Source organism: Pneumocystis carinii, assembly GCF_001477545.1.
Source record: "Pneumocystis carinii B80 chromosome Unknown supercont1.9, whole genome shotgun sequence".
Lineage (NCBI taxonomy): Eukaryota > Fungi > Ascomycota > Pneumocystomycetes > Pneumocystales > Pneumocystaceae > Pneumocystis > Pneumocystis carinii.
This window is the reverse complement of record NW_017264721.1, coordinates 387,569-408,126: the sequence shown is the minus strand read 5'-3', so window position 1 is coordinate 408,126 and position 20,558 is coordinate 387,569. Positions and strand designations below refer to the sequence as shown.

The window sequence follows — 20,558 nt, the reverse complement described above, 5'->3', positions numbered from 1 at the left end:
GGGGTGAAAGGAAAGGAGGGAGTAGAATATGCAAAGTCAGAGTGATATCGAGTATATGCATAGGTTTCCAAATATAAAGTATAAATAGTCATGTTAGGAAAAAAATAAATACTTTGTATAGAAGAATAATGGATTCCAAAACTAAAAAGGAAAAAAAGATTTCCTAATTTGAATAAAGTTTCTAAATTTAAAAGCACCATTCTATTTCACGCATACACGTTTCTATTTTTACGTATACGCCATTCTATATATAAGCGACGAGTCTTTTTATAAAAAATAGGGGAAAAATAGCATGAATGGTCAGTTAAATAAGATTTTAAAAGTGAGTAGAGGAATGAACCATCTATTGTAATATATCAGAAAATTCCAAGTATGATGAGGGAAAGAAAGGGACCAAGTAAAAATAAAAAAAAGAAAGTTTTATACATAAAACATGAAATTTTATAATAAAAACGGATACATGTTAATCTATAGATTTGAGTTTTATTACTTTTTTATTAAAAAAAAGTTTTTTCATTCAAAAAAGAGTGAACCTAACCCTAACCCTATACATAACTCAGACCTAACCTACACGTCGACCTAACCTATACTTTGACCTAACCTATACTTTGACCTAACCCCGAATGTTAGACCTAACCCTGCACTTTGACCTAACCTAAACATTAGACCTAACCCTATATATTCTACTTCAACCTAAACCTTCGACGTAACCCTATATATTCTTCTTAAACCTAAACGTTCGACCTAACCCTATATATTCTACTTCAACATATATTAAACTTCCAACTTCGTTCCAACTAAACCTTAATAATGAAATAAAAATACAACAAAACTTTCAACTCTTGTAAAATTTAAAAATCATACTAAATAATTCTCCTTTCAATTTTTTCAAAAAAAATAAAGATTATTTAGATAGATAGATAGATATATTTTGAAATACATGATTCAATAAAACTCTCATCACTACCACGACGAAGACGACGAGGACGACGAGGACGACGAGGACGACGAGGGACTAGTACTATACAATCACTTGAAATAATCATACATTCTACATTTTAATCAATTTTTTAAAAAAATAATCTTTATTTTAGAAAATATTCATTTTATTAGACAAAAAACAATATATATATATATATCACCATTAATAAAACATTTCTACCTTAATTAACACTCTCTTTAAAACTAAACCCATTGAAAACACTTGAAAATATATACTATAACAAGATTTATAAATATATAAAAAACATTTTATAAAATCTGATTTAAATACAAAAAAAAATCATGTTGCTATGATTTATATACTACAAAATAAAATTCCCCATATTATATATTATTCATACTTTATACCTTTTCAATTAAAAAATAATTCCAACGGATACCTAATACGACTTGAAAATATCAACATTTACTCTAAACATCAAGATAAATTACGATATTTTCAACATCAAGTTGATAATAGAAAATATTATTATAAAAAAATACTATATTTTAAAGAAATAATCAAAATTATATTCATAATTTACAATACAATTATTATGAATTTTTTAAAAGAATCTATATTAATATTTTTAAAATTATGATTAAAGAGTTTAAAAGACAAAATTAGATTTAATCAAATATCTATCTTATAATGCTAATGATTTTTCTAATTCTTCCTTTTTAAAGCAAATACAAATTTTACCATAATAGATCAATTTATAATAAAAGGAAAAATGTATAAATCATAAAAAAATATAAACGGATAATGATCGTTTGCGTACATCTCAATTATTAAGATAATACAAAAAAATCAAAGTGGACGATAAAATGAAGTCCCAGATGAGGATGTTTTAGAAATTAATAATCGATTTCGTTTTGAATATATTATTGGAAAAAGAGCGAAAATACCAATTAACATAATTGTCGCAGAAAAGATCTGTGCCCAAAAGAACGCTTTATTAAAACGTTTTAAAATAATACCATCTATTGGCGTTCCAATAAGAAAACCAATACCCGTAAATAAAAGACAAATTGACATCTGGGTTCCAACAAAATTTAAATTTGACGATAATTTTATAATTATTGCAGATGGGAGTGACATAACCGCACCTGCAAATATCCCATATAAAATTGAAAAAATAAAAAGTCCAGGAATATTACGAATACCAATCCATGCATACGTTAAAATAACTAAAGCCAATGTAGATAAAATAAATGTATTCAAGGGTCCCTTATAGTCTGCAATAACGCCTGTAATAACCCTACCGAAAATAGATGTTAAATTAATAACTGAAATAAAATAAGTCGAAAAACGAGAACCCAATGCGTTTGCGTACATAGGAAGATAAAAATATGGAAAATAAATACCAGTAAATATAAAAAACACAGACACATTAAAAATCATGAATGTACGATCTTTTAAAGAAGAAAAATTAAACAAGCATGGTGAACGACTAGAAAATGCATAAACCTCGGTAATTATAATGCTTATTATAATCAATATAAAAGAAACCAATGAAAACGCCCTAATAGTCCATGCAAAGCCAATTCTGTCAATTAAAAGCTCAAAAAGAACAGGAAAAACTAAGCCACCTAATATTCTATGGATACATTTATCCAAAATATTTAATAACTTTTACATACCTACGCTTGCTCCAGATGTTATAATTCCTGCTGCTAACGACTGCTTTTTATCAAAATATCTCGTTATTATTCCTAAACTTGGAATAAAAACACATCCTGATCCAATTCCAATACAAAGAGCTTGATAAATAAAAAATTGATAATATTTCTTTGATAAACTGGTCATAATCATCCCAAATATAATTAAAATAGATCCAATTATAATCAGAGGTCGTATATATCCTCTGTCGTATATTGGGCCAATCAAAAGACTAACCAAAATAATAGAAAACCCTTCAACAGTCCCTATCCATGCAATACTCGATAAAGAGTTGTCCTTTAAGAATGTTGACTTGTAATATGTCTGAAATATTCCAAACGAATTTACAATTCCCCTTTATTGTTAAAAATAATTATTTTTTTTTAATAAAAACCTACCATGAAACGAAGATTAAAAGATGTGCTTTGAGTGCTTGAAGCCAACATTCAAGGCCTCTATCACGAATAATAGGTTTCTCATTTGAAGAGCTCATTCAATTTTTTTTTTTAAAGGTTCGATATTAGTAAAACAAATGTAATAACCACTGAAAAGTCAATGTAGAAATTTCTAACATTAGTTAAGCAAAGAGCAACTTGAATATAAATAAAATGCGCTTATTTTCTCCAAATGGTTATTAATATATTATCAAAATGTTTGTTTATATAACAAATGTGAAGATTATACACGTCGTATATATGTTTATAAATTATATGTCTTTTAAATATATTTTGTGCATATCTATTACAAAATAACTAGATTTTCAGTATTTTCATATACATGCAAATAGATTGAGTTATGATGAAATAAAATGAATTTATTTTTTATACATTTTATTTATTCGGATAAATTGAATGCTTATTAATATACTGTGTTAGAATAATATTGGATAATAAAGCATGTCTTTATGTTTTTTAAATGACATTTAATGCTATTTTTCTTGGAAATCCATGTTTTTATTTTATAGATTTGCTAGATTTTGTAATTTCATAATATTTAAAAGAAAATTAGTAATTAAATAGCTTTCCTTTATAAAAAAAAAAGTATAATATATATTTGTTGCTAAATATTCTTTTAAAATGTACTATAATATAGATAATTTTATCCTAAATTGTTTTATATATAAAGAAAATTGTATAAATTTATATAACATGAATTAATATATATATTCATAAATATATATAAAGATGTCTTTTAAATAAAAATTTACATTTATTTTGATAATTTATTTTTAAATAAGGGATAATTGTATTTATATACTAAAAAAATAAATACCATTTTCAATATTATACAAATAATATAATTATTTTTTCCTATTTTCTTCAAATTATTATAAACTAAATAAATCTCAATATAAATAATTGTCAATTCAGTTTATTAAAGAAAAACTAATCACTCAAATACCCGTATAGATTTCATTTTTCATAATTCATAATATAATGTTAACCTTTTTTTAATTATATTTTGATATAACTGTTATTATAAAATAGAAAAAAATAACTAAATCCAAAAATTTACAAAAAAAAAAACATTTTTAGATATTTGTTTCAAGAATCTATTGTCAAAAATCTATTGTCAAAAATCTAAAATGCGCATCTTATAGGTGATCGAATATTTTCAACATGTTTCCAAAATTCAACTGTTTTTTTAGCTCTACAAGCTATTCCCTCCGGCGTAAATTCATGCTAATACCATATTAATTATTATATACTATCCATTTTAAAACATACTTTGCTATATATATCTTTGTATGAAGCACTAGCACCAAATGTATCAAGACCAAATTGTTCATGAGAATAATTTCTCCATCCAAACGTAGTATAAACCTCAACACCTAAAACTGGAATATGATCCTTAAGTACACTCAACCTATAATCAAAATCTTGTTGATCAAAAACATAAAAACACTTTTTAATATTAATAACAATAATTAAAAGTAAATCCCTTACAGGTATAGAAACTAATCTAGCACGAATATTATATTTTTCTTTAAGAATTTTAATCGCATCAACGCATAGAAATACTTCACTTCCAGTAGACGCAATAGTTAAATCTGCAAATTCATCTTCATAAAGAACATAACCTCCTTTAATAGCTTTATCTAAAGATGAATTTTCAAGATGAGGCAAGTTTTGCCGTGATAACGCAATGGTTGACGGTGTGTTTAAAGAAGTAATCGCAACATAATATGCAGCAGAACACTCATTGCCTAAAATATATTAATAAAAAATCTGAAATATAAACACTGCTTAACCGTCTGCCGGGCGCCAAAACATCATATTAGGAAGAGCTCTTAACCATGCAGATGCCTCAATTGGCTGGTGTGTTGGACCATCTTCACCTAATCCAATAGAATCATGTGTAGCGACAACAATTATTCGTAAATGAGAAATACTAGAAAGTCGAAGACTTCCTGCTCCATAAAAAACGAAATTTAAAAAAGTCCCTCCAAATGGAATAATTGCACCATACGCTGCAAGCCCATTCATAATCCCAATCATTGCATGTTCACGCACTCCATATCGGATATATCTTCCCCTATAATTTCCTATTTTTCTAGAAGGATGCTGAAAATCAACTGCATCTGGCCATCGAGTAAGATTGGAACTCGTCAAATCTGCACTTCCACCAATTAACTCAGGAAGAATACCCGAAATCTTTGTAAGAACAGTTTCGGAAAGTTTTCGAGTTGCAGCCGGAGGATCTGTAGATTTATATGTAGGAAAGACTTGCTTGAAATTTTCCGGAAGTTGCTTATTTAAACGTCTTTGAAACTCCTTTGCTAACTTTGGATATTGCTTTTCATATTCGCTGAACATTTTTAACCATTCATTGTGTGCATCAATACCTCTAAGAGAGACTTTGCGGCAATAATCATAAACATCATCAGAAACAACAAATGATTCTTTAGGATCAAATCCAAATTTTTCTTTAATGGATATAACATCATCTTCTTTCAGTGGTGCACCATGAACACTAGCAGTACCTTGACACTTAGAACCGTAACCAATTGTCGTTTTAAGCCGAATCATCGTTGGTTGATCTTTTACTTCTTTTGCCTCAACAATAGCCTCATCAATAGAAGCAAAATCAGTATCGCCATCATCAACAAAAATAACATGCCAACCAAGCGCACGGAACCTCTCCGCCACATTTTCTGTAAATGCACATCCAATGTCACCGTCAATAGTTATACCATTATAGTCATAAAAACATATCAAATTGCCTAACTTCAAATGACCTGCTAAGGACGCTGCCTCGTATAAAACTCCTTCCATTGCACATCCATCTCCAAAAAAACAATATACATAATTATTAATTAGATCAAACCCGGGCTTATTAAAAATTGCAGCTAAATGCGTCTGTGCTATACTAAGGCCAACTGCATTTGCAAATCCCTGCCCAAGAGGGCCTGTAGTTACTTCAACTCCTGGAGTTACTGACGCTTCTGGATGCCCTGGTGTTTTTGAATCTAGCTGGCGAAATTGTTTCAAATCATCCATTGTAATTTTGTAGTTATATAAATGTAACAAAATATATTGTAAAGCACACGCATGCCCATTTGAAAGTATAAATCGATCACGATTAATCCATGATGGATCAGTTGGATCAAATGTCATATGATTATTAAATAAAATATGAACAGATGTTGCAAGCGCCATAGGTGCGCCTGGATGACCTGAATTGCTTTTTGAAACCATATCCACTGATAAAACACGAATAGTATTCACACACTTCTCAATAATCATTTTTAAAAACATATTCCAATATATATATTTTTGTAGAATTTTAAAGTTTTTTAATATAAAGGACGAAGCTTTGAAAAAATGGAAAAAAAGATAAAAATGCACAAAAAAACCTTTGCTTTATTTTCTCCGAAATAACTGTAAGACATATGTCTCTTGAGTTATTCTTTCATATACTAAGCACTTTGCAAACGCCTATCACATATATAAGTCTCCAATGAAGCATGACACCTAATGTATTTCTTTTAACTCTTTATACATAAATTATGCATTATTTGTATTTATATTTGAAATGGGGCACACAACTTGTAGTTTTTATAATTATAAATTGTGTAAAATGCATTTCATATATTGGAAAAATTGATAGAATATATATATCTATGATCTTATAATTTATTTTTAATTGATAAGACGTGAATTTGCATCTTTAATGAATGGATAAGTGTATATAAATATCATTATTTAAGGGATTACGCAGTTTTTAACACATTGATTTAAAAAATTTCACAATATATATATGTATAAAATGATGGTTTGATTAATTAATGTCTTGAATAATCACTAGAAATATATGAAATTATAAAATAAATAGTCTTTCCAAATAAATTTTCCAATTTTTATATAATTTTTTATACATATTTAATCTTTCTAATTTAATATTTCTTTATGAACATTAAAAAATCATCTAACAATATTATAAATAATACATAAAAAATATATATTAAATAAAGAGATATTTGATTTAAATTTATCTTTTATATTTTTCTATATATCAATTATAGATCATGTAGAAAGATTTATAATAAAAATAGCTTTTTTTTTAATATTATAAAAAGTAATAATATTATTTGATAAAAATTTAAAAGATCTTAATTATTTTATTATACAATAGAAATATTCAGAAAATACAAAGCTGTTTATTTTAATAAAATGAATGCTAAATTATTAATAATTTGATTCATAATATATTTTCTTTGGAAATTGTCCATAGATATCTTTTCAATAAAATAAAATATTAACAAAATTTACAAAAATATTTTTTTTAAATATCAATAAATTCATACATTGATCTTTTTAAATAAAAATGTCGCTTTAATAGCAATTAATTATTATAATACTTAAAATATTTAAACTCGTAATTTTTTTAAATTAAAATTGAATATTAAATGAGTGAAAATAATTTTAAAAATACAACTTTACAAAGACTAAAAAATTAAATATATAATACCTATTTTTACAAATTTAACAAGATACGATCAATTTTTAGATTTTAATAAGATATCTGCAAAATTGACAATATTAAAAAATTCTATTCCAAAAAATTTAAAATTCTATTTTCTTTCAAATTACAAAATATTATTAATATAAAAACCAAAATATATTTATAATAATATATAAATTCCCCCAAAACTATATAACCAACCATATTATTCAAAAATAATTATACAAATTATTTATATGTAACTCCATTCATTTCTTTTTCTAACCTTTCTTTTTCTAATGACCACCACCAAGCATGCGTTGGATCATCTGAATTTAAGCCCATATTCTCATCATGCCAAGGCTTATTAAGAATATAATGTACTATCTTAACATCATCATTATTCCATAATTCCTTATGCACAGTTCGCAAAGTTTTCAAAGCATTATATATATACGGCAAAGGCGTCCATTTACCCTTATAAAGAGAACTTAACAAACTTTGCTCAGCAAAACTAAGCATCGATAGAGGATATTTATCGTAATTTTTAACATGTTCAAAAATTTTTGAGAACTCTTCAGGATTAGGATTCAGAACAACAAGTCCAGAATTCATCATCTCAGTACCATATGTAGAAGAAGTCAGCGAATCAGATTGTAAATTCTGTTGAATCGTATAAGCACAATTTGAAGGTATCCTAAAAAATACATCAGTAAATTAATAACCCTAATTTTTCAACTACCATTCTTTTGGATAATGTGGTTTTTTTCGTGGGTTACAAACACATGCATATGCACATGCAATAAACCCCCGATCAAGATGAATATCAAACAACTCATCTGCATTCTTCATAAAAATCATATCCGAATCAATAAAAACTACTCTTTCATATTCAAATAATTCAAAAGCACGAAGTTTATTAAAACATTCGTTAAATCTTTTAGTATCCGTACCATAATCCAGTGTTTTTGAAGGCTGCAGCGTTTCCACATATTTAGTCTTAATACCTGATTTTTCCAAAATAGATAAAACATTAGTTGGACACTTCTATGACGTCTTTAAAACAGATGCATAACAATAATAAGTTTACGCTTGTATATATCACAAGAAGAGGATATTGGGTCTTTACTTTAGTCAAGGTGTAGTTTAACGTCAAAACACCATTCAAATACCCATTCTTGTAGCCTAAATCAGATAAAAGAGTAACCCAGCCTGATACAAGAATGTTATTAAATAGATCAAAAAAAAAAGAAAACATACATCGTTTAGAACATTTATCCGTCATATTTTCTCGGTAGAAAAAATGCCTTAAGACATATCAACTATTAAAGTTATCATAAAAGATATAAATATAGACTCCTGATCAAACTGTGCAAAAGTAAGCAAGATCCCTCTTATATCGATTTTTAAAGCCCAATAAAAAAGTGAAAAAAAAAGTAGAATTTAACAAGAGTTGATTCGATAAGAATATTTAAACCTAACCCTTAAAACAGAAAAATGGTAAAATCTATAAGAATCTTATCAAATAAGAGCTAGTTTAACCTATACTGAATAGATTCAAATTTATTTAAGATGTAAATAAAGCATATTTATAGGTAGTATTTACATGTAATATATATATATATATATATATATATATATATATATATATATATATATTGATCTATACGATCTATATTCCAGTTTGCAAACAAAATAGAACATAATATAGAAAGAATATCACGTTTTAAAACATCTCATTATATTCAAAATAAAAATATATCTAAATCGCGTATAGTGCACATATAATACCTTTCAACATCTACAAAATTCGATATTTTACCAAAATATTACTTTTCAATGCTTCTAAAAGAATTTCACATTTATAGATCGAAAAATGTCATCAGACAGCATTGTCCCGCAACGTAGAATCTTTACTAATCATGATTTGGAATTATTTTGCTCGTCACATACATATGAGGACATTTTTGGTTTCATTTGCATGCTTAATAGCCAAATCCAAGGCACTCCTACATCAGAAACATGTGATCTTTCACAAGTATGTCTCTCATATACAAATATATCCATTTAAAGTTTAGAATGTTCGGCATATTCTTTCTATGTTGGAACAAATTCATTTATTAATTGATCGTCATCCTCCAATACAAAATAACAAATCAAGATTTGGGAATATAGCGTTTCGTTCATTTTATGATGATATGGAAAAAGTATATATGAAATCCTGTTATAAATAATAAATTTAATCTTGGCTTAGTCTGCCCAAGATATGCACAAATGGCTTTCATTACCAGAAAATACTATAATAGAAATTTCAAAATATTTCACAGAATCATGGGGAAATAAGATGAGAATAGACTATGGAAGTATTCATGAACTTAACTTTATTTCTTGGCTGTATTCATTTCTATATATTTATATAGCAACTCATCAGAGATAGATTTTGTTTATATAAATTAAATGTTTTATCAGACTTGGATGGAAAAGCTCTTATAATTAAAGTTTTTAACAGTTATATTTTAGTGATGCGAAAGATTCAAACGGTATATTGGTTGGAACCTGCAGGATCACATGGCGCTTGGGGACTAGATGATTATCACTTTCTTCCTTTTCTTTTTGGTTCAGCACAACTTGTAGATCATAAATACATACGTCCACGGAGTATTCATGATAATGATATACTAGAACAATTTTCTAAAGACTTTATATATTTAGATTATATCCGGTTTATTAATTCTGTAAGACATACAATATAATAGATTAATATAGCTTAACCATTCTAGATAAAAACAGTATCATTACGTTGGCATTCACCTATGTTAGATGACATTTCCATCGTTAAGCAATGGAAAAATGTTAATACAGGCATGCTTAAAATGTATAAAGCAGAAGTCCTAAGTAAATTTACAATTATGCAACATTTTCTATTCGGACGTCTAATTCCAGCTGCTGAAGGCATGACTCAAAATCATCATAATAACATAGAAGTAACTCAATGCAATAATACTTGGGGAGATTGTTGTGGTATTCGCATTCCAAGCATGATAAGTGCAGCTAGAATAGATAGAAAAAATGAACTACGAGCCATAAATGGCATATTTAAATCATGACTACTTAAAACATTTACAAACGTAAAATATCAAGTCAATATAGAAATTAACATAATTTTTATGAGCGAATATAAAAAATCAAACAAAAAACAATTAATTCAGCTATTATGCAAACTACCTAAACAAAAAAGTCTATCGAAAACTTTTAGGAGCTATCCAAACTCTGATATTTATATAAGCCATTTAATATATCAAAAACTAACTCAACCTTGAGCTCTTTTTGCCCTGCTTTTGAATACAAATATTCATTCCTATACGACATAATTAATTAGACAAATATGACAAAATACCTAATGTATTTCTTATACCTTTCATTGGCCCATGTATAAATAAAATATCCTACTGTTAAAGGTATACCGAAATACAAAATTTGTTGACTACATCGTCGAGACGTATTAAAAATAGCACTACGAAGTGCGCCTGCAAACGGATGTTGTGCACGTGGAGATCTATATATACTTTCTATCAAATTATCTAATACATAATCATGCCACTTACAATGAATACGTAATAATTCCTTTTTGTGTAGGTCCACCCATACAACCCCACCATCCCACTATATAAAATAAGGATTTTTCTTTATATAAATATTATTATTACTATATTTTTTACCAAGACCACCTCCCATATTTAAAAAGAAGATTCTTAAGGTCTTTTACTGCGAGTCTCAAGTGGAGAAATATAAGACTCACGTGACTTTTCATCTATCACGTGACCTTCGTCTATCACGTGACATCCTCTCGATCACGTGACCTTCGTCTATCACGTGACATCCTCTCGATCACGTGACTTTTCATCTATCACGTGATCGACAAAAGGTCACGTGACAATTACAAAAAATAATTTAGATAGAGAAAAAAGGCAGAATATTAAATGTTAAACAATGGCACATATTTTGGACAAACTTTCACGGCTAGCCATACCAATAGGATTTTCATTAGCTATTGGACAAGCATCAATGTATGATGTTAGAGGAGGTTCTCGAGGTAAATAATACATTAATTTTTCATGGAATTTACTGAATGAATTAGCTGTGATTTTTGACAGATTTGTTGGGATAAAAAAAGAAGTAATAGGAGAAGGGACGCATTTCCTTATTCCATGGCTTCAGAAAGCCATTATTTATGATGTTAGAACAAGAGTATTTCAAATTCATTTTTTTTCCTACTTTTTTAAGATTTAATTAAATAGCCCCGAAACATTGCAACAACTACAGGAAGCAAAGATTTACAGATGGTTTCTTTAACACTTCGTGTATTGTATCATCCAGATGTAATGAAACTTCCAAAGATCTATCAAGTTAGAAGCACAAACATACTTTTTTATCAAGAATTACTTATTTTTTAGTCTTTAGGTCTTGATTATGATGAAAGAGTTCTACCATCGATCGGAAATGAAGTCTTGAAATCAATTGTAGCGCAATTTGATGCGGCAGAATTAATTACACAAAGGGAGATCGTTTCTTCAAAAGTTCGAGAAGATCTTGTAAAACGTGCATCAGAATTCGGTATTCAACTAGAGGATGTATCAATTGTATGATTTTCCATTTACTTCGCATTTTTAACATTTTCTAGACACATATGACATTTGGTCAAGAATTTACAAAAGCTGTTGAACAAAAACAAATTGCACAACAAGACGCTGAACGTGCAAAATTCACCGTTGAAAAGGTAATTTTATCTATTTTTTTCATCCATTTATACATGAATTTTTAGGCAGAACAAGAACGTCAAGCATCTGTAATTCGTGCAGAAGGAGAAGCAGAAGCTGCTGAAACAGTATCAAAAGCACTTCAACGTGCAGGTGATGGACTAATTTCGATTCGAAGAATCGAAGCAAGCAAAGAAATTGCTGCTGTTCTTGCAAATGCTAAGAATGTAACATATCTTCCAGGACAACATTTAGGAGCAAAAGAAGGCACATTGCAAGGGGCTAATTATCTTTTAAATCTATAATTAGAACGCCATGAAATAAAACATTAATTAAAATAGGGTTATAAAAAAGTAATACAATAAAAGCAATACTAGATATAAGGACACTTGTTAGGAGAAGCAATCCTTTTCAAAAGAAACTACAAATTAACATATATTATAAAATACTAAATATAAGATGCATCCATCATTTAGAAATACATGATCCTACACTTAACCATCACATATCATACACCTTCTACTTTATCCACATGTAGTATCCGTGGCACGTGTATTTAGTAATAATGCTACGATCAATCCATATAACCCTAATACCTCTATATAAATCAATTAACACTAATAATCTTTTACTATAATTTATTTCATACCGCTAAAGATAAGAATTAAAATCATTCCAACGTATAATCTCGGCTGTTGTGCAGTTCCTCTTACTCCTGCATCACCAACAATCCCAATTGCAAACCCTGCTGCTAATCCCGATAATCCCACAGCTAACCCTGCACCAAGTTGAATTAATCCAGTGTAGAGTGAAATTTGCTGCTTAACTTCATTCACATCAGCAAATTCCTCTTTAATATATCTAACTTACGCCCCCCAGAAATTAAGACACTCACAACAAGACCATAAATAGCTATAATACCAGCCATAACCACTTTTCTTATAAATAAATAATCACTATTTAACCCTGATTTTACCTGGAATAGTATTTTTCACAATCAATTCAGGGTGAAGAACACCCATAGAAGAAATACCAACACCTGATTTTGCTGTACCATAGGCTGCACCAAAACCTACCATTTTTCAAGCAAAAAAAATTCAAAAAAAAACACTTACTAGTAAAAACAATAGCAGAAGCGCAACCAAGAACACCAAAAAAAGGTGCGTAGACCTGATATAAGTATTAATAAAACATTTAAAATATTAATTTCATAATATTTTAAAACGTCAAATATAAACTATATTAAAAAATATCCATGACAATAAAATAGAGAATATTAAAGATTATAGAATTAACACAACAGAAAACTGTATATATGAAGTATAAAATATTAAACTTACCGGACAAAGTTCAGTACTCATTGTGAAAAAAGTATTATAAAAAGAATCGAGATCTAATTTCTATCGAGACTAATTCAACGCACTTGTCTCAGAAAAAATCTATAAGATACATGATATTTTATGAATTAAGGTATTTTATGCGTCTAAATAAGCATTTAATACGCGTATATATGATAAATACTTAATATAAAAGAGATAAGAATTAGGACAAAAATACAGTAACACGATACAATGAATAAATTTAATATAATTTAGAATATATAGGTTTTTATGAGGCATAATATTTTACATAATTTATTTCGACACTCTCAAACACGTCTAAGACTTCCTTGGTCATCGTGTTCAGTCGCGGTTAGCCCACATGGTAAATAGATATATTTTATAGAAAACATAATAATCCTTATAGATCTTGCTATTTCTCTTATTTGGTCTCAACATCGACCACTTGCATTATTTCATCAAAATCAGAAAATCCAGACAAATGAATTATTGGTTGTACCTGAAATTGCAACTAAGCCAAGTAAAACATCATTTGTTTGGCCGGAAAGAATACGACATACATTAAATCTTCTTAAGACGAATTCTTCAAATGAACTGTTATTTGAATCAGCTTTGTGGCCCTTTCAGCCATTCTGTTTGGAGAAAAAGGCAATTTCTTATCCTACATTATATACACCTTTTTTTTCACCTATTCTTTATGATTTTTATGAAGAGAGACAAGCAACAAGTGTTAAGCGTAAACGACGACTTAAAATGAATAAGCATAAATTTCGAAAACGTCGTGATAGACAACGAGCGCTTCGTAAACGTCTTGGGAAATAATTCAAGAATAAGTTATATTTTAATGATTTACGTAAAACAACATCGACTTTTTTATTAGAAATTTAAAGCTTAAATTGTACACTTATTAAGTTTTACATGTTGAAGAACAAAATCTACACTTACAACGACAAAGATAAAGTCTATATTTTACAACAATTATAAAAATAAACGCGTATTTATGACGGCATCCTCTTTGAGCACGAGATTACATCCATCTTTCATTTATGCATTCCATCATAAATCTTTCTATACGGAAAAATATGTTCAACATTTCATAATCATTAAAACAATATATAACTTATGCAGTATTACATATTACACTCTTCCCTTTGAAGATCGGGTTTTGGCAATTCTTCCAGTATTAACACCTACTGTATTTGGTGCAGGATTGCTATTCGTACTGGCAGACGGTTTTTTTTCTCCAGTATTTGCTGTCTTTTTAGGAGTAGTTATAAATGGATTACTTCGCCTCAAAATTTCTTTATGTATATGCTCCAAAATATTGGTAGAATCAATTAAACAACTTTCACTATGTTTATTCGATGGACTCTCAGTTGTTATGATTGAATCTTCTTCTGCATCATCTGTTAAAGCCTCATGCAAACTATCTTCAAGACTAATCATACAACTTCGTCTTGGACTGCTCACATTTTTTCGAGGCTGACCAGTTGTAGGCACAGGGAGTGGGGTATTTTCTATACTATTATTTTTATCAATATTTCCAAGTGGACTTCTTGGTGGAGTTGAAAATTTAGTTGCTTTTGTCCATCGTGGAAGAGATCTCAATGTCCATGTCTTGAAATGGTGCTGATTAATATGCAGCCAATGCTGCTGTGGACCTACTACCATTCCTATATTTTTATTAAATATCTCAGTACTTTCTCATATTTAAAATTTACCTGGTCTCATAATTCTCATATATGCAATCACTTCATTTGCGGTAAAAGAATATTTATAAATAAGATAAGCACCTATTAAACATCCGGTGCGACCAAGACCAGCTTTACAATGCACAGCAACAACGACTTCAACTTTTTAATAAAACTTTCAATATTTAGATATACATACGATCTTTTTCGAATATTTCTTCAACTAAACCGCAAAACTTGCGTACCACTTCTAAATCAGGACATGTTCCATCTTCAAAAAACATATCAACATGTTCTACACCTAATCTTTCAAATTGCTGTTTATCATACAAAGGTTTATTTAATCTAATAACTAAGCCAACTCGATGGCTGGAGAAATACTTCAAAACACTCATAAAGGTGGGAGTAATTACATTTTTTTGTTTGCCATTAACAACATATCCTGGTTGCACGGGACTTGCAAATGCAATAAAATGGGGTGTAATCCAATTAAAATCACCATGCTCTACTCTCTCATATGTTTCATATCTGAATTAAAGTCAGAAAAAAAAACGTAGGTACAGGATATTACTCTTCTAAATCAAGATTTTTAATATTCAGAATACCTACTTCTTTTGCTTTCCAAAGACCATAAACACAATCTTGAATCGAGATTCCATAGTCTGCTGGTGCATATCCTGCATCTCGAAAAGGTTTATAAGGCGGATCAGCTTGAATCAACGGTGCTAAAGCTAGATGCGGTGGCCAATTTTGGACAAGTACCTAAAAATCAGACAAATATACACACAAATTATTTACCCTATACCATATAACATGCAATAAGACACGCAGCACGTGTTCTATTCCGATTATCATTTTTTGAATACAAAATAAATGGTTTTTCTCGAATTACAGGATTCTATAAATATATTAACCTATTTTATCTCTTTTAAAACGCAAAAATTTTACAGAAAGCATCTCATGCATTGTTAATGCAAAACGATAAAGGTGTGCAATATTAAGTGGTCCAAAATCATGATGAAATGGGTTGTAAATAAGGGAATCATCGATTGTAAAAAAATGAAATTGAGAAAGAATTTCGCCACTAGGCTTTTCATCCAAAGTCATAAGATAAATACGATCTATCAAATAAGAATCTATAATCAGTTTTTCTGGCTTGTTACCCTCCAAAAACTCAAGCATATCACCAGATACTAAATGTTTCATTTTAAAAAATAACCAAAAATATAGTTCCTCCTAAATGAATATATATATTATTACACAAAAGTTCGTCGATCAGCGAACTCTTATTATATCTTTACAACTTTTTTATCCAGCTTTTTCTTTGTTTTTTATACTTCAAGATTTTTCGAGTCAACAAATCGTCACCCCAGCAACGCCTTAAAAAACAGTCAATCAGCTATAAAAAATTAGATAAAAAAAATTTAACAAACACATCTATGCAAACAAAAGTCTTATAATATACTCAACAAAAAGCGATTGTTTATCTATACTTTTAAATGTTAATCGATTTCAGTTTTATCGGATTGACTAGGTAATTTAACCCTAAAAAAATAATAATGGGAAAAAGCAAAAAAGAAATTCAAACAGAGGGAGAAGGTATATTTAAATATACATATCTGATTTAGATTTCCTTTAAAAATCTTTTTTTAATTCTTATCTAATCGAAACAGCCCATTCGCCAAAAAATCATAAAAAAAAATTATCAGATGATTATATTGATTCAGTTTCACCCATTGCATCGCCCTTAGCACATAAAAAGCTAAGAAAAAAGGTATTTAAGGCCCTTAAAAAAGGTTTGTTTTAATTGTTATTTATTTTAGCTTATTTGTCATAGCATCTAAAGTAAAACATATTCAACGTGGTGTTAAAGAAGTTGTTAAAGCCTTAAAACGAGGCGAAAAAGGGTATAAAAGGAATATATTTATGATTTATCTCAAAAGTATAGTTTGGTTGTACTTGCAGGTGATATTTCACCTATTGATGTCATTTCACATCTTCCGGTACTTTGTGAGGATCATTCATGCCCATATGTCTTTGTTCCATCTAAAGAATCACTCGGTGAAGCCACCAATACTCAGCGACCTACTAGTTGCATCATGATTGTTCCGGGCGGCAAGAACAAAGATATGACTACAGCTGAAAGTACATATATGGAAATATACGAGGAAATACTTGAACAAGTTGAAAACGCTCATACATGGGATCAACCTACGAAAAATACATAAATCTCTGAATATCTACAGTTTATTTATGCTTTCATTATATACAAGCACAACAAATGGTTCAACGCATATCAATACATTTTTTAACCAAAAAAAAATAAAACACATCATACAATATTTGTGCACGTCTAGACATGATTATCATATGTATTTCTGGTCTTTTTAGAGTGTTAAATGCCCTTATAACCTATACAAAAATTACCATCCCCGTGCTAATCCTACTAAACTTCGTGCACATGCTTCTATTTCATTCTCGCCCACTTCCTTTTTAATACCTTTTTCATAATCAGGAGGAACATTTTCCTTACCCATATAATATGGCATACATTTGTTATCAGGCTCCTCATCCTTTTTATACAATGCAAATGCATTTTTATTATCGCGCAAAACATTAAACATAACCTGTGCTTTGCCACCTTCATTTGTACAAAGGCGGAGACTAGGTGCTTTCCCAAATGATGAAACCTTGTGATCTGCTTGTTGTTGAACACGAGCATTATCCGTATCCCATCGAGACGTGTTCTTTATTGCCTGCAAACTAGAAACAGTCTCTATATGATCATCAGATAACGCAAAATGCAAGGTCTGACGACGCATTGCTTGACGTTTATTCTGAAACCAGATCTAACAGACGATAAGTAAATATAACCCATAAAAATAAAAAAAAACCTGAATTTCTCTACTACCCATCTTATCTTCACCTGAAACTATACTATTAATTTTTGCTGCTATTCTTTCGCGATTCAATAAATTCGGCTTCTTATCTTTAAGATATTCATCCTCTAATATTGCTAATTCTTGAGGGGTTGTTCTTCGCCGACGCCGTTTCTGACGTAATGGCTCACGTATTTCAATTTGAGCATCAAAAGATGATGCAGAATGCGATGGCATCTGCTCTTCTGAATCTTGTGATGTCTGGGGTGTTTGTGATACACTGTTTTTTAAAAAACCATCCGTCTTCTCCGTTTCAAACGGTGTACGGTTATCTAATGCAAATCCCTTTAATACATCTTTTTTCCAATCTTTTTCCATACGTTCACATGTAAAAGAAAAATCTTTTCTTGATATACCAAATGGTGATCGCATAATCAAACTTATGTTTTTCTTCCGTTTGTTATCTAATAAACATAAATAAAACTTAAGTATTAAAATACACATAAAGACGTACTGCAAACACAACTCTCTCTTCCCTTAGAGCCCCAAATAACAAATATTCAGCGTTAATCTCCACCTTTTAAATTATATTAATTTTTAATATTATTCATGCACTGAAAAAATAAAGCTACGTGTATATAAGATCACGTGACAAACGGATAAATATACTTACATATTAAGAATCTCTGAAAGATATATAACATAGAGCCTATAAGAAGCGATTTAATATCAATTAGCATCAATATTGTAGTTATTAAGTTGTTTTCATCTTTTAGAGAAAAATATTGTGAAATAATAATAGAGATTACGAATACCAAAATATAATATCCTACTAGACGATAGAAATATGAATATGACAACGAGAAGAATATGTTTGAAATGTTATCCATTTTTCTGTTTCATAAACTTCCCTAGTACACGGCGCCATTTCCGTTTTCCTTTTGTATTTTTCGGAATACTTTGTTGATTCATTTTTATAGCAGTATTATCATGATTTATAGTATCCTTGGTACAGGATACAGGGAAAGAATTATATAGATCAGCCATAAGCTGATCGTCCTTTAAAAATTTTTCTGAATTATCCAATAGAATATCATCTTTTTTGAAAAAATCTACTTTCTGATCTATTTCTTCTTTCCCATCAGTTAGATCAACTTTGGAAGATTGTTCTTCAGCTGTCTGTGGATTTTGTAGATTATCAGAAACACCATCAGACGAAGGAAGCAATGATGTTGAAATCGTATCTGCATCTTCAATAATTACACTCATTTTTCGTCTGAGACTATAGCCATTTTTATAAGAACTATGATAAGTACTGCTAGATCCAGAGAAATATGGCGAAGACACCGTAACACTGCGTGAACGTTGATGGTTTTCTGAACCAGGAAACATAGATGAATTAGGAGGCTTAGTTAAAAGAGCAGCATCTAAATCAATCAAAGGTTGTAGAGTCACCGTACAAATAGATGATGGCGGCGGCCTATGCTCTTCCATATTCAACACAACAGGTACAGAATTCGCTGGAACCTTTTTTTTATGAGATCCTCCAAAATACAAATATACTAATGATAAAATAGATTCTGCCCAAAACCATCCATGAAATCCATTCCGTCTTTTTGTCGATGTCTCGGTATTTGGCAAATCTAACAGTTGTTCTGTATCATTTCCCTTCTGTTCTACAGTACGAGATTCCGGATCATGTGTCACCTCATCTCCCTTAGATGATGATGGTTGTCCTAAGTCTTTGGAATTGTCAAATGTCCGTTTAAATCCCAAATCTAAAGAAACGGCTCCCGATCGTCGATGAGTACGTTTACGACGACAATCTTGAGCCGTCAAGCTCGGCTCCATTGCTAATAGCATCAGAATGCGGAAAATAAATCTAAGATCCTGCTAAAATACCTATCTTAAACCCCATTAATAAATTATTTAATTATTCTTAATTTACTAAAAAACTAACCTGTTGTCCAATAAAACGAAAAAAAAAACTATTAGATAAATCTCTATTTAAAAGAATATGAATCTTAAAAAGTACTGCGTTAAATAATATTGCTTTCTAATATAGATTATTTAATCTAAAAAACCTTTACCTTCTATAATTTTCACTTAAAAATCGAAGGTATATATTAATGACCCTCGGAGCAGATAAAAAATATAAAAGATATAAATCTGCAAAGTAGACATAACACACATATAAAGTATATAAATTAGATTAAATAATGAATATAATGAATTAAACATCTTTTATATACATCCCACTACATTTTATTTAATGTCTTGTACATACGTTTTAAAACATTTAT

General features: G+C 29.3%; 12 protein-coding genes across 12 annotated transcripts; 4 read left to right on the top strand and 8 right to left on the bottom strand.

The window, feature by feature from the left end:
- Nucleotides 1-1,746: 1,746 nt before the first annotated feature.
- On the bottom strand, nt 1,747-3,180 carry T552_02245 (hypothetical protein). Its single transcript, XM_018370797.1, has 3 exons — nt 3,043-3,180; nt 2,626-2,999; nt 1,747-2,574 (listed from the first exon to the last, which is right to left on the bottom strand). The coding sequence occupies exons 1-3, from the start codon at nt 3,135-3,137 to the stop codon at nt 1,793-1,795; spliced, it is 1,251 nt and encodes a 416-aa protein (XP_018225688.1). The 5' UTR covers nt 3,138-3,180; the 3' UTR covers nt 1,747-1,792.
- A 1,001-nt stretch (nt 3,181-4,181) lies between these two features.
- Nucleotides 4,182-6,436, bottom strand: T552_02244 (transketolase). Its single transcript, XM_018370796.1, has 4 exons — nt 4,896-6,436; nt 4,591-4,850; nt 4,372-4,548; nt 4,182-4,326 (listed from the first exon to the last, which is right to left on the bottom strand). The coding sequence occupies exons 1-4, from the start codon at nt 6,400-6,402 to the stop codon at nt 4,225-4,227; spliced, it is 2,046 nt and encodes a 681-aa protein (XP_018225687.1). The 5' UTR covers nt 6,403-6,436; the 3' UTR covers nt 4,182-4,224.
- A 1,354-nt stretch (nt 6,437-7,790) lies between these two features.
- T552_02243 (hypothetical protein) lies at nt 7,791-8,910 on the bottom strand. Its single transcript, XM_018370795.1, has 4 exons — nt 8,849-8,910; nt 8,679-8,800; nt 8,331-8,635; nt 7,791-8,285 (listed from the first exon to the last, which is right to left on the bottom strand). Exons 1-4 carry the CDS (start codon nt 8,871-8,873, stop codon nt 7,838-7,840), a joined length of 900 nt encoding a protein of 299 aa, XP_018225686.1. The 5' UTR covers nt 8,874-8,910; the 3' UTR covers nt 7,791-7,837.
- A 510-nt stretch (nt 8,911-9,420) lies between these two features.
- T552_02242 (hypothetical protein) lies at nt 9,421-10,738 on the top strand. Its single transcript, XM_018370794.1, has 5 exons — nt 9,421-9,626; nt 9,667-9,795; nt 9,843-9,982; nt 10,026-10,323; nt 10,369-10,738. The coding sequence occupies exons 1-5, from the start codon at nt 9,465-9,467 to the stop codon at nt 10,693-10,695; spliced, it is 1,056 nt and encodes a 351-aa protein (XP_018225685.1). The 5' UTR covers nt 9,421-9,464; the 3' UTR covers nt 10,696-10,738.
- A 59-nt stretch (nt 10,739-10,797) lies between these two features.
- On the bottom strand, nt 10,798-11,365 carry T552_02241 (hypothetical protein). Its single transcript, XM_018370793.1, has 5 exons — nt 11,296-11,365; nt 11,194-11,251; nt 11,004-11,144; nt 10,904-10,946; nt 10,798-10,858 (listed from the first exon to the last, which is right to left on the bottom strand). The coding sequence occupies exons 1-5, from the start codon at nt 11,321-11,323 to the stop codon at nt 10,841-10,843; spliced, it is 288 nt and encodes a 95-aa protein (XP_018225684.1). The 5' UTR covers nt 11,324-11,365; the 3' UTR covers nt 10,798-10,840.
- A 173-nt stretch (nt 11,366-11,538) lies between these two features.
- Nucleotides 11,539-12,696, top strand: T552_02240 (prohibitin-1). The gene is made up of 6 exons (XM_018370792.1): nt 11,539-11,681; nt 11,727-11,836; nt 11,887-11,994; nt 12,043-12,228; nt 12,270-12,365; nt 12,411-12,696. Exons 1-6 carry the CDS (start codon nt 11,579-11,581, stop codon nt 12,648-12,650), a joined length of 843 nt encoding a protein of 280 aa, XP_018225683.1. The 5' UTR covers nt 11,539-11,578; the 3' UTR covers nt 12,651-12,696.
- A 127-nt stretch (nt 12,697-12,823) lies between these two features.
- T552_02239 (V-type proton ATPase proteolipid subunit) lies at nt 12,824-13,748 on the bottom strand. The gene is made up of 6 exons (XM_018370791.1): nt 13,686-13,748; nt 13,461-13,515; nt 13,322-13,417; nt 13,216-13,278; nt 12,995-13,171; nt 12,824-12,943 (listed from the first exon to the last, which is right to left on the bottom strand). Exons 1-6 carry the CDS (start codon nt 13,704-13,706, stop codon nt 12,870-12,872), a joined length of 486 nt encoding a protein of 161 aa, XP_018225682.1. The 5' UTR covers nt 13,707-13,748; the 3' UTR covers nt 12,824-12,869.
- Nucleotides 13,749-13,864: 116 nt separating this feature from the next.
- Nucleotides 13,865-14,553, top strand: T552_02238 (hypothetical protein). Its single transcript, XM_018370790.1, has 3 exons — nt 13,865-13,903; nt 13,950-14,049; nt 14,092-14,553. Exons 2-3 carry the CDS (start codon nt 13,956-13,958, stop codon nt 14,505-14,507), a joined length of 510 nt encoding a protein of 169 aa, XP_018225681.1. The 5' UTR covers nt 13,865-13,903; nt 13,950-13,955; the 3' UTR covers nt 14,508-14,553.
- A 224-nt stretch (nt 14,554-14,777) lies between these two features.
- Nucleotides 14,778-16,625, bottom strand: T552_02237 (hypothetical protein). Its single transcript, XM_018370789.1, has 7 exons — nt 16,540-16,625; nt 16,325-16,497; nt 16,182-16,274; nt 15,948-16,138; nt 15,576-15,904; nt 15,407-15,532; nt 14,778-15,358 (listed from the first exon to the last, which is right to left on the bottom strand). Exons 1-7 carry the CDS (start codon nt 16,580-16,582, stop codon nt 14,823-14,825), a joined length of 1,491 nt encoding a protein of 496 aa, XP_018225680.1. The 5' UTR covers nt 16,583-16,625; the 3' UTR covers nt 14,778-14,822.
- Nucleotides 16,626-16,889: 264 nt separating this feature from the next.
- Nucleotides 16,890-17,649, top strand: T552_02236 (hypothetical protein). The gene is made up of 4 exons (XM_018370788.1): nt 16,890-16,975; nt 17,050-17,172; nt 17,214-17,283; nt 17,325-17,649. Exons 1-4 carry the CDS (start codon nt 16,936-16,938, stop codon nt 17,602-17,604), a joined length of 513 nt encoding a protein of 170 aa, XP_018225679.1. The 5' UTR covers nt 16,890-16,935; the 3' UTR covers nt 17,605-17,649.
- A 104-nt stretch (nt 17,650-17,753) lies between these two features.
- Nucleotides 17,754-18,782, bottom strand: T552_02235 (hypothetical protein). The gene is made up of 3 exons (XM_018370787.1): nt 18,770-18,782; nt 18,271-18,719; nt 17,754-18,225 (listed from the first exon to the last, which is right to left on the bottom strand). The coding sequence occupies exons 2-3, from the start codon at nt 18,685-18,687 to the stop codon at nt 17,800-17,802; spliced, it is 843 nt and encodes a 280-aa protein (XP_018225678.1). The 5' UTR covers nt 18,688-18,719; nt 18,770-18,782; the 3' UTR covers nt 17,754-17,799.
- Nucleotides 18,783-19,091: 309 nt separating this feature from the next.
- T552_02234 (hypothetical protein) lies at nt 19,092-20,255 on the bottom strand. The gene is made up of 3 exons (XM_018370786.1): nt 20,216-20,255; nt 20,158-20,161; nt 19,092-20,108 (listed from the first exon to the last, which is right to left on the bottom strand). Exon 3 carries the CDS (start codon nt 20,104-20,106, stop codon nt 19,138-19,140), a length of 969 nt encoding a protein of 322 aa, XP_018225677.1. The 5' UTR covers nt 20,107-20,108; nt 20,158-20,161; nt 20,216-20,255; the 3' UTR covers nt 19,092-19,137.
- Nucleotides 20,256-20,558: the final 303 nt, after the last annotated feature.

What these genes read in the sequence shown, in the direction of transcription:
- T552_02245 (XM_018370797.1), bottom strand. Translation starts at nt 3,137, where the DNA reads ATGAGCTCTTCAAATGAGAAACCTATTATTCGTGATAGAGGCCTTGAA. An exon ending in CTTTTAATCTTCGTTTCATG is followed by an intron (nt 3,000 to 3,042) that starts GTAGGTTTTTAT and finishes TTAACAATAAAG; the next exon opens with GGGAATTGTAAATTCGTTTG. An exon ending in AACATCTGGAGCAAGCGTAG is followed by an intron (nt 2,575 to 2,625) that starts GTATGTAAAAGT and finishes ATAGAATATTAG; the next exon opens with GTGGCTTAGTTTTTCCTGTT.
- T552_02244 (XM_018370796.1), bottom strand. Translation starts at nt 6,402, where the DNA reads ATGTTTTTAAAAATGATTATTGAGAAGTGTGTGAATACTATTCGTGTT. An exon ending in GTTTTGGCGCCCGGCAGACG is followed by an intron (nt 4,851 to 4,895) that starts GTTAAGCAGTGT and finishes AATATATTTTAG; the next exon opens with GCAATGAGTGTTCTGCTGCA. An exon ending in CTAGATTAGTTTCTATACCT is followed by an intron (nt 4,549 to 4,590) that starts GTAAGGGATTTA and finishes AATATTAAAAAG; the next exon opens with TGTTTTTATGTTTTTGATCA.
- T552_02243 (XM_018370795.1), bottom strand. Translation starts at nt 8,873, where the DNA reads ATGACGGATAAATGTTCTAAACGAT. An exon ending in TTCTTGTGATATATACAAGC is followed by an intron (nt 8,636 to 8,678) that starts GTAAACTTATTA and finishes AAGACGTCATAG; the next exon opens with AAGTGTCCAACTAATGTTTT. An exon ending in CCACATTATCCAAAAGAATG is followed by an intron (nt 8,286 to 8,330) that starts GTAGTTGAAAAA and finishes TGTATTTTTTAG; the next exon opens with GATACCTTCAAATTGTGCTT.
- T552_02242 (XM_018370794.1), top strand. Translation starts at nt 9,465, where the DNA reads ATGTCATCAGACAGCATTGTCCCGCAACGTAGAATCTTTACTAATCAT. An exon ending in AAACATGTGATCTTTCACAA is followed by an intron (nt 9,627 to 9,666) that starts GTATGTCTCTCA and finishes TTTAAAGTTTAG; the next exon opens with AATGTTCGGCATATTCTTTC. An exon ending in CTTAACTTTATTTCTTGGCT is followed by an intron (nt 9,983 to 10,025) that starts GTATTCATTTCT and finishes CATCAGAGATAG; the next exon opens with ATTTTGTTTATATAAATTAA.
- T552_02241 (XM_018370793.1), bottom strand. Translation starts at nt 11,323, where the DNA reads ATGGGAGGTGGTCTTGGTAAAAAATATA. An exon ending in TGGTCTTGGTAAAAAATATA is followed by an intron (nt 11,252 to 11,295) that starts GTAATAATAATA and finishes TATTTTATATAG; the next exon opens with TGGGATGGTGGGGTTGTATG. An exon ending in GGAATTATTACGTATTCATT is followed by an intron (nt 11,145 to 11,193) that starts GTAAGTGGCATG and finishes AAGTATATATAG; the next exon opens with ATCTCCACGTGCACAACATC.
- T552_02240 (XM_018370792.1), top strand. Translation starts at nt 11,579, where the DNA reads ATGGCACATATTTTGGACAAACTTTCACGGCTAGCCATACCAATAGGA. An exon ending in TTTATGATGTTAGAACAAGA is followed by an intron (nt 11,837 to 11,886) that starts GTATTTCAAATT and finishes TTAATTAAATAG; the next exon opens with CCCCGAAACATTGCAACAAC. An exon ending in CAAAATTCACCGTTGAAAAG is followed by an intron (nt 12,366 to 12,410) that starts GTAATTTTATCT and finishes ATGAATTTTTAG; the next exon opens with GCAGAACAAGAACGTCAAGC.
- T552_02239 (XM_018370791.1), bottom strand. Translation starts at nt 13,706, where the DNA reads ATGAGTACTGAACTTTGTCCG. An exon ending in TGAGTACTGAACTTTGTCCG is followed by an intron (nt 13,516 to 13,685) that starts GTAAGTTTAATA and finishes TACTTATATCAG; the next exon opens with GTCTACGCACCTTTTTTTGG. An exon ending in TGTCTTAATTTCTGGGGGGC is followed by an intron (nt 13,172 to 13,215) that starts GTAAGTTAGATA and finishes ATGTGAATGAAG; the next exon opens with TTAAGCAGCAAATTTCACTC.
- T552_02238 (XM_018370790.1), top strand. Translation starts at nt 13,956, where the DNA reads ATGAGGCATAATATTTTACATAATTTATTTCGACACTCTCAAACACGT. An exon ending in AGTCGCGGTTAGCCCACATG is followed by an intron (nt 14,050 to 14,091) that starts GTAAATAGATAT and finishes TAATCCTTATAG; the next exon opens with ATCTTGCTATTTCTCTTATT.
- T552_02237 (XM_018370789.1), bottom strand. Translation starts at nt 16,582, where the DNA reads ATGAAACATTTAGTATCTGGTGATATGCTTGAGTTTTTGGAGG. An exon ending in GTCTTATTGCATGTTATATG is followed by an intron (nt 16,139 to 16,181) that starts GTATAGGGTAAA and finishes TCTGATTTTTAG; the next exon opens with GTACTTGTCCAAAATTGGCC. An exon ending in AAAAATCTTGATTTAGAAGA is followed by an intron (nt 15,905 to 15,947) that starts GTAATATCCTGT and finishes ACTTTAATTCAG; the next exon opens with ATATGAAACATATGAGAGAG.
- T552_02236 (XM_018370788.1), top strand. Translation starts at nt 16,936, where the DNA reads ATGGGAAAAAGCAAAAAAGAAATTCAAACAGAGGGAGAAG. An exon ending in AATTCAAACAGAGGGAGAAG is followed by an intron (nt 16,976 to 17,049) that starts GTATATTTAAAT and finishes TAATCGAAACAG; the next exon opens with CCCATTCGCCAAAAAATCAT. An exon ending in TTAAAACGAGGCGAAAAAGG is followed by an intron (nt 17,284 to 17,324) that starts GTATAAAAGGAA and finishes TCAAAAGTATAG; the next exon opens with TTTGGTTGTACTTGCAGGTG.
- T552_02235 (XM_018370787.1), bottom strand. Translation starts at nt 18,687, where the DNA reads ATGCGATCACCATTTGGTATATCAAGAAAAGATTTTTCTTTTACATGT. An exon ending in TGGGTAGTAGAGAAATTCAG is followed by an intron (nt 18,226 to 18,270) that starts GTTTTTTTTTAT and finishes ATCGTCTGTTAG; the next exon opens with ATCTGGTTTCAGAATAAACG.
- T552_02234 (XM_018370786.1), bottom strand. Translation starts at nt 20,106, where the DNA reads ATGGAGCCGAGCTTGACGGCTCAAGATTGTCGTCGTAAACGTACTCAT.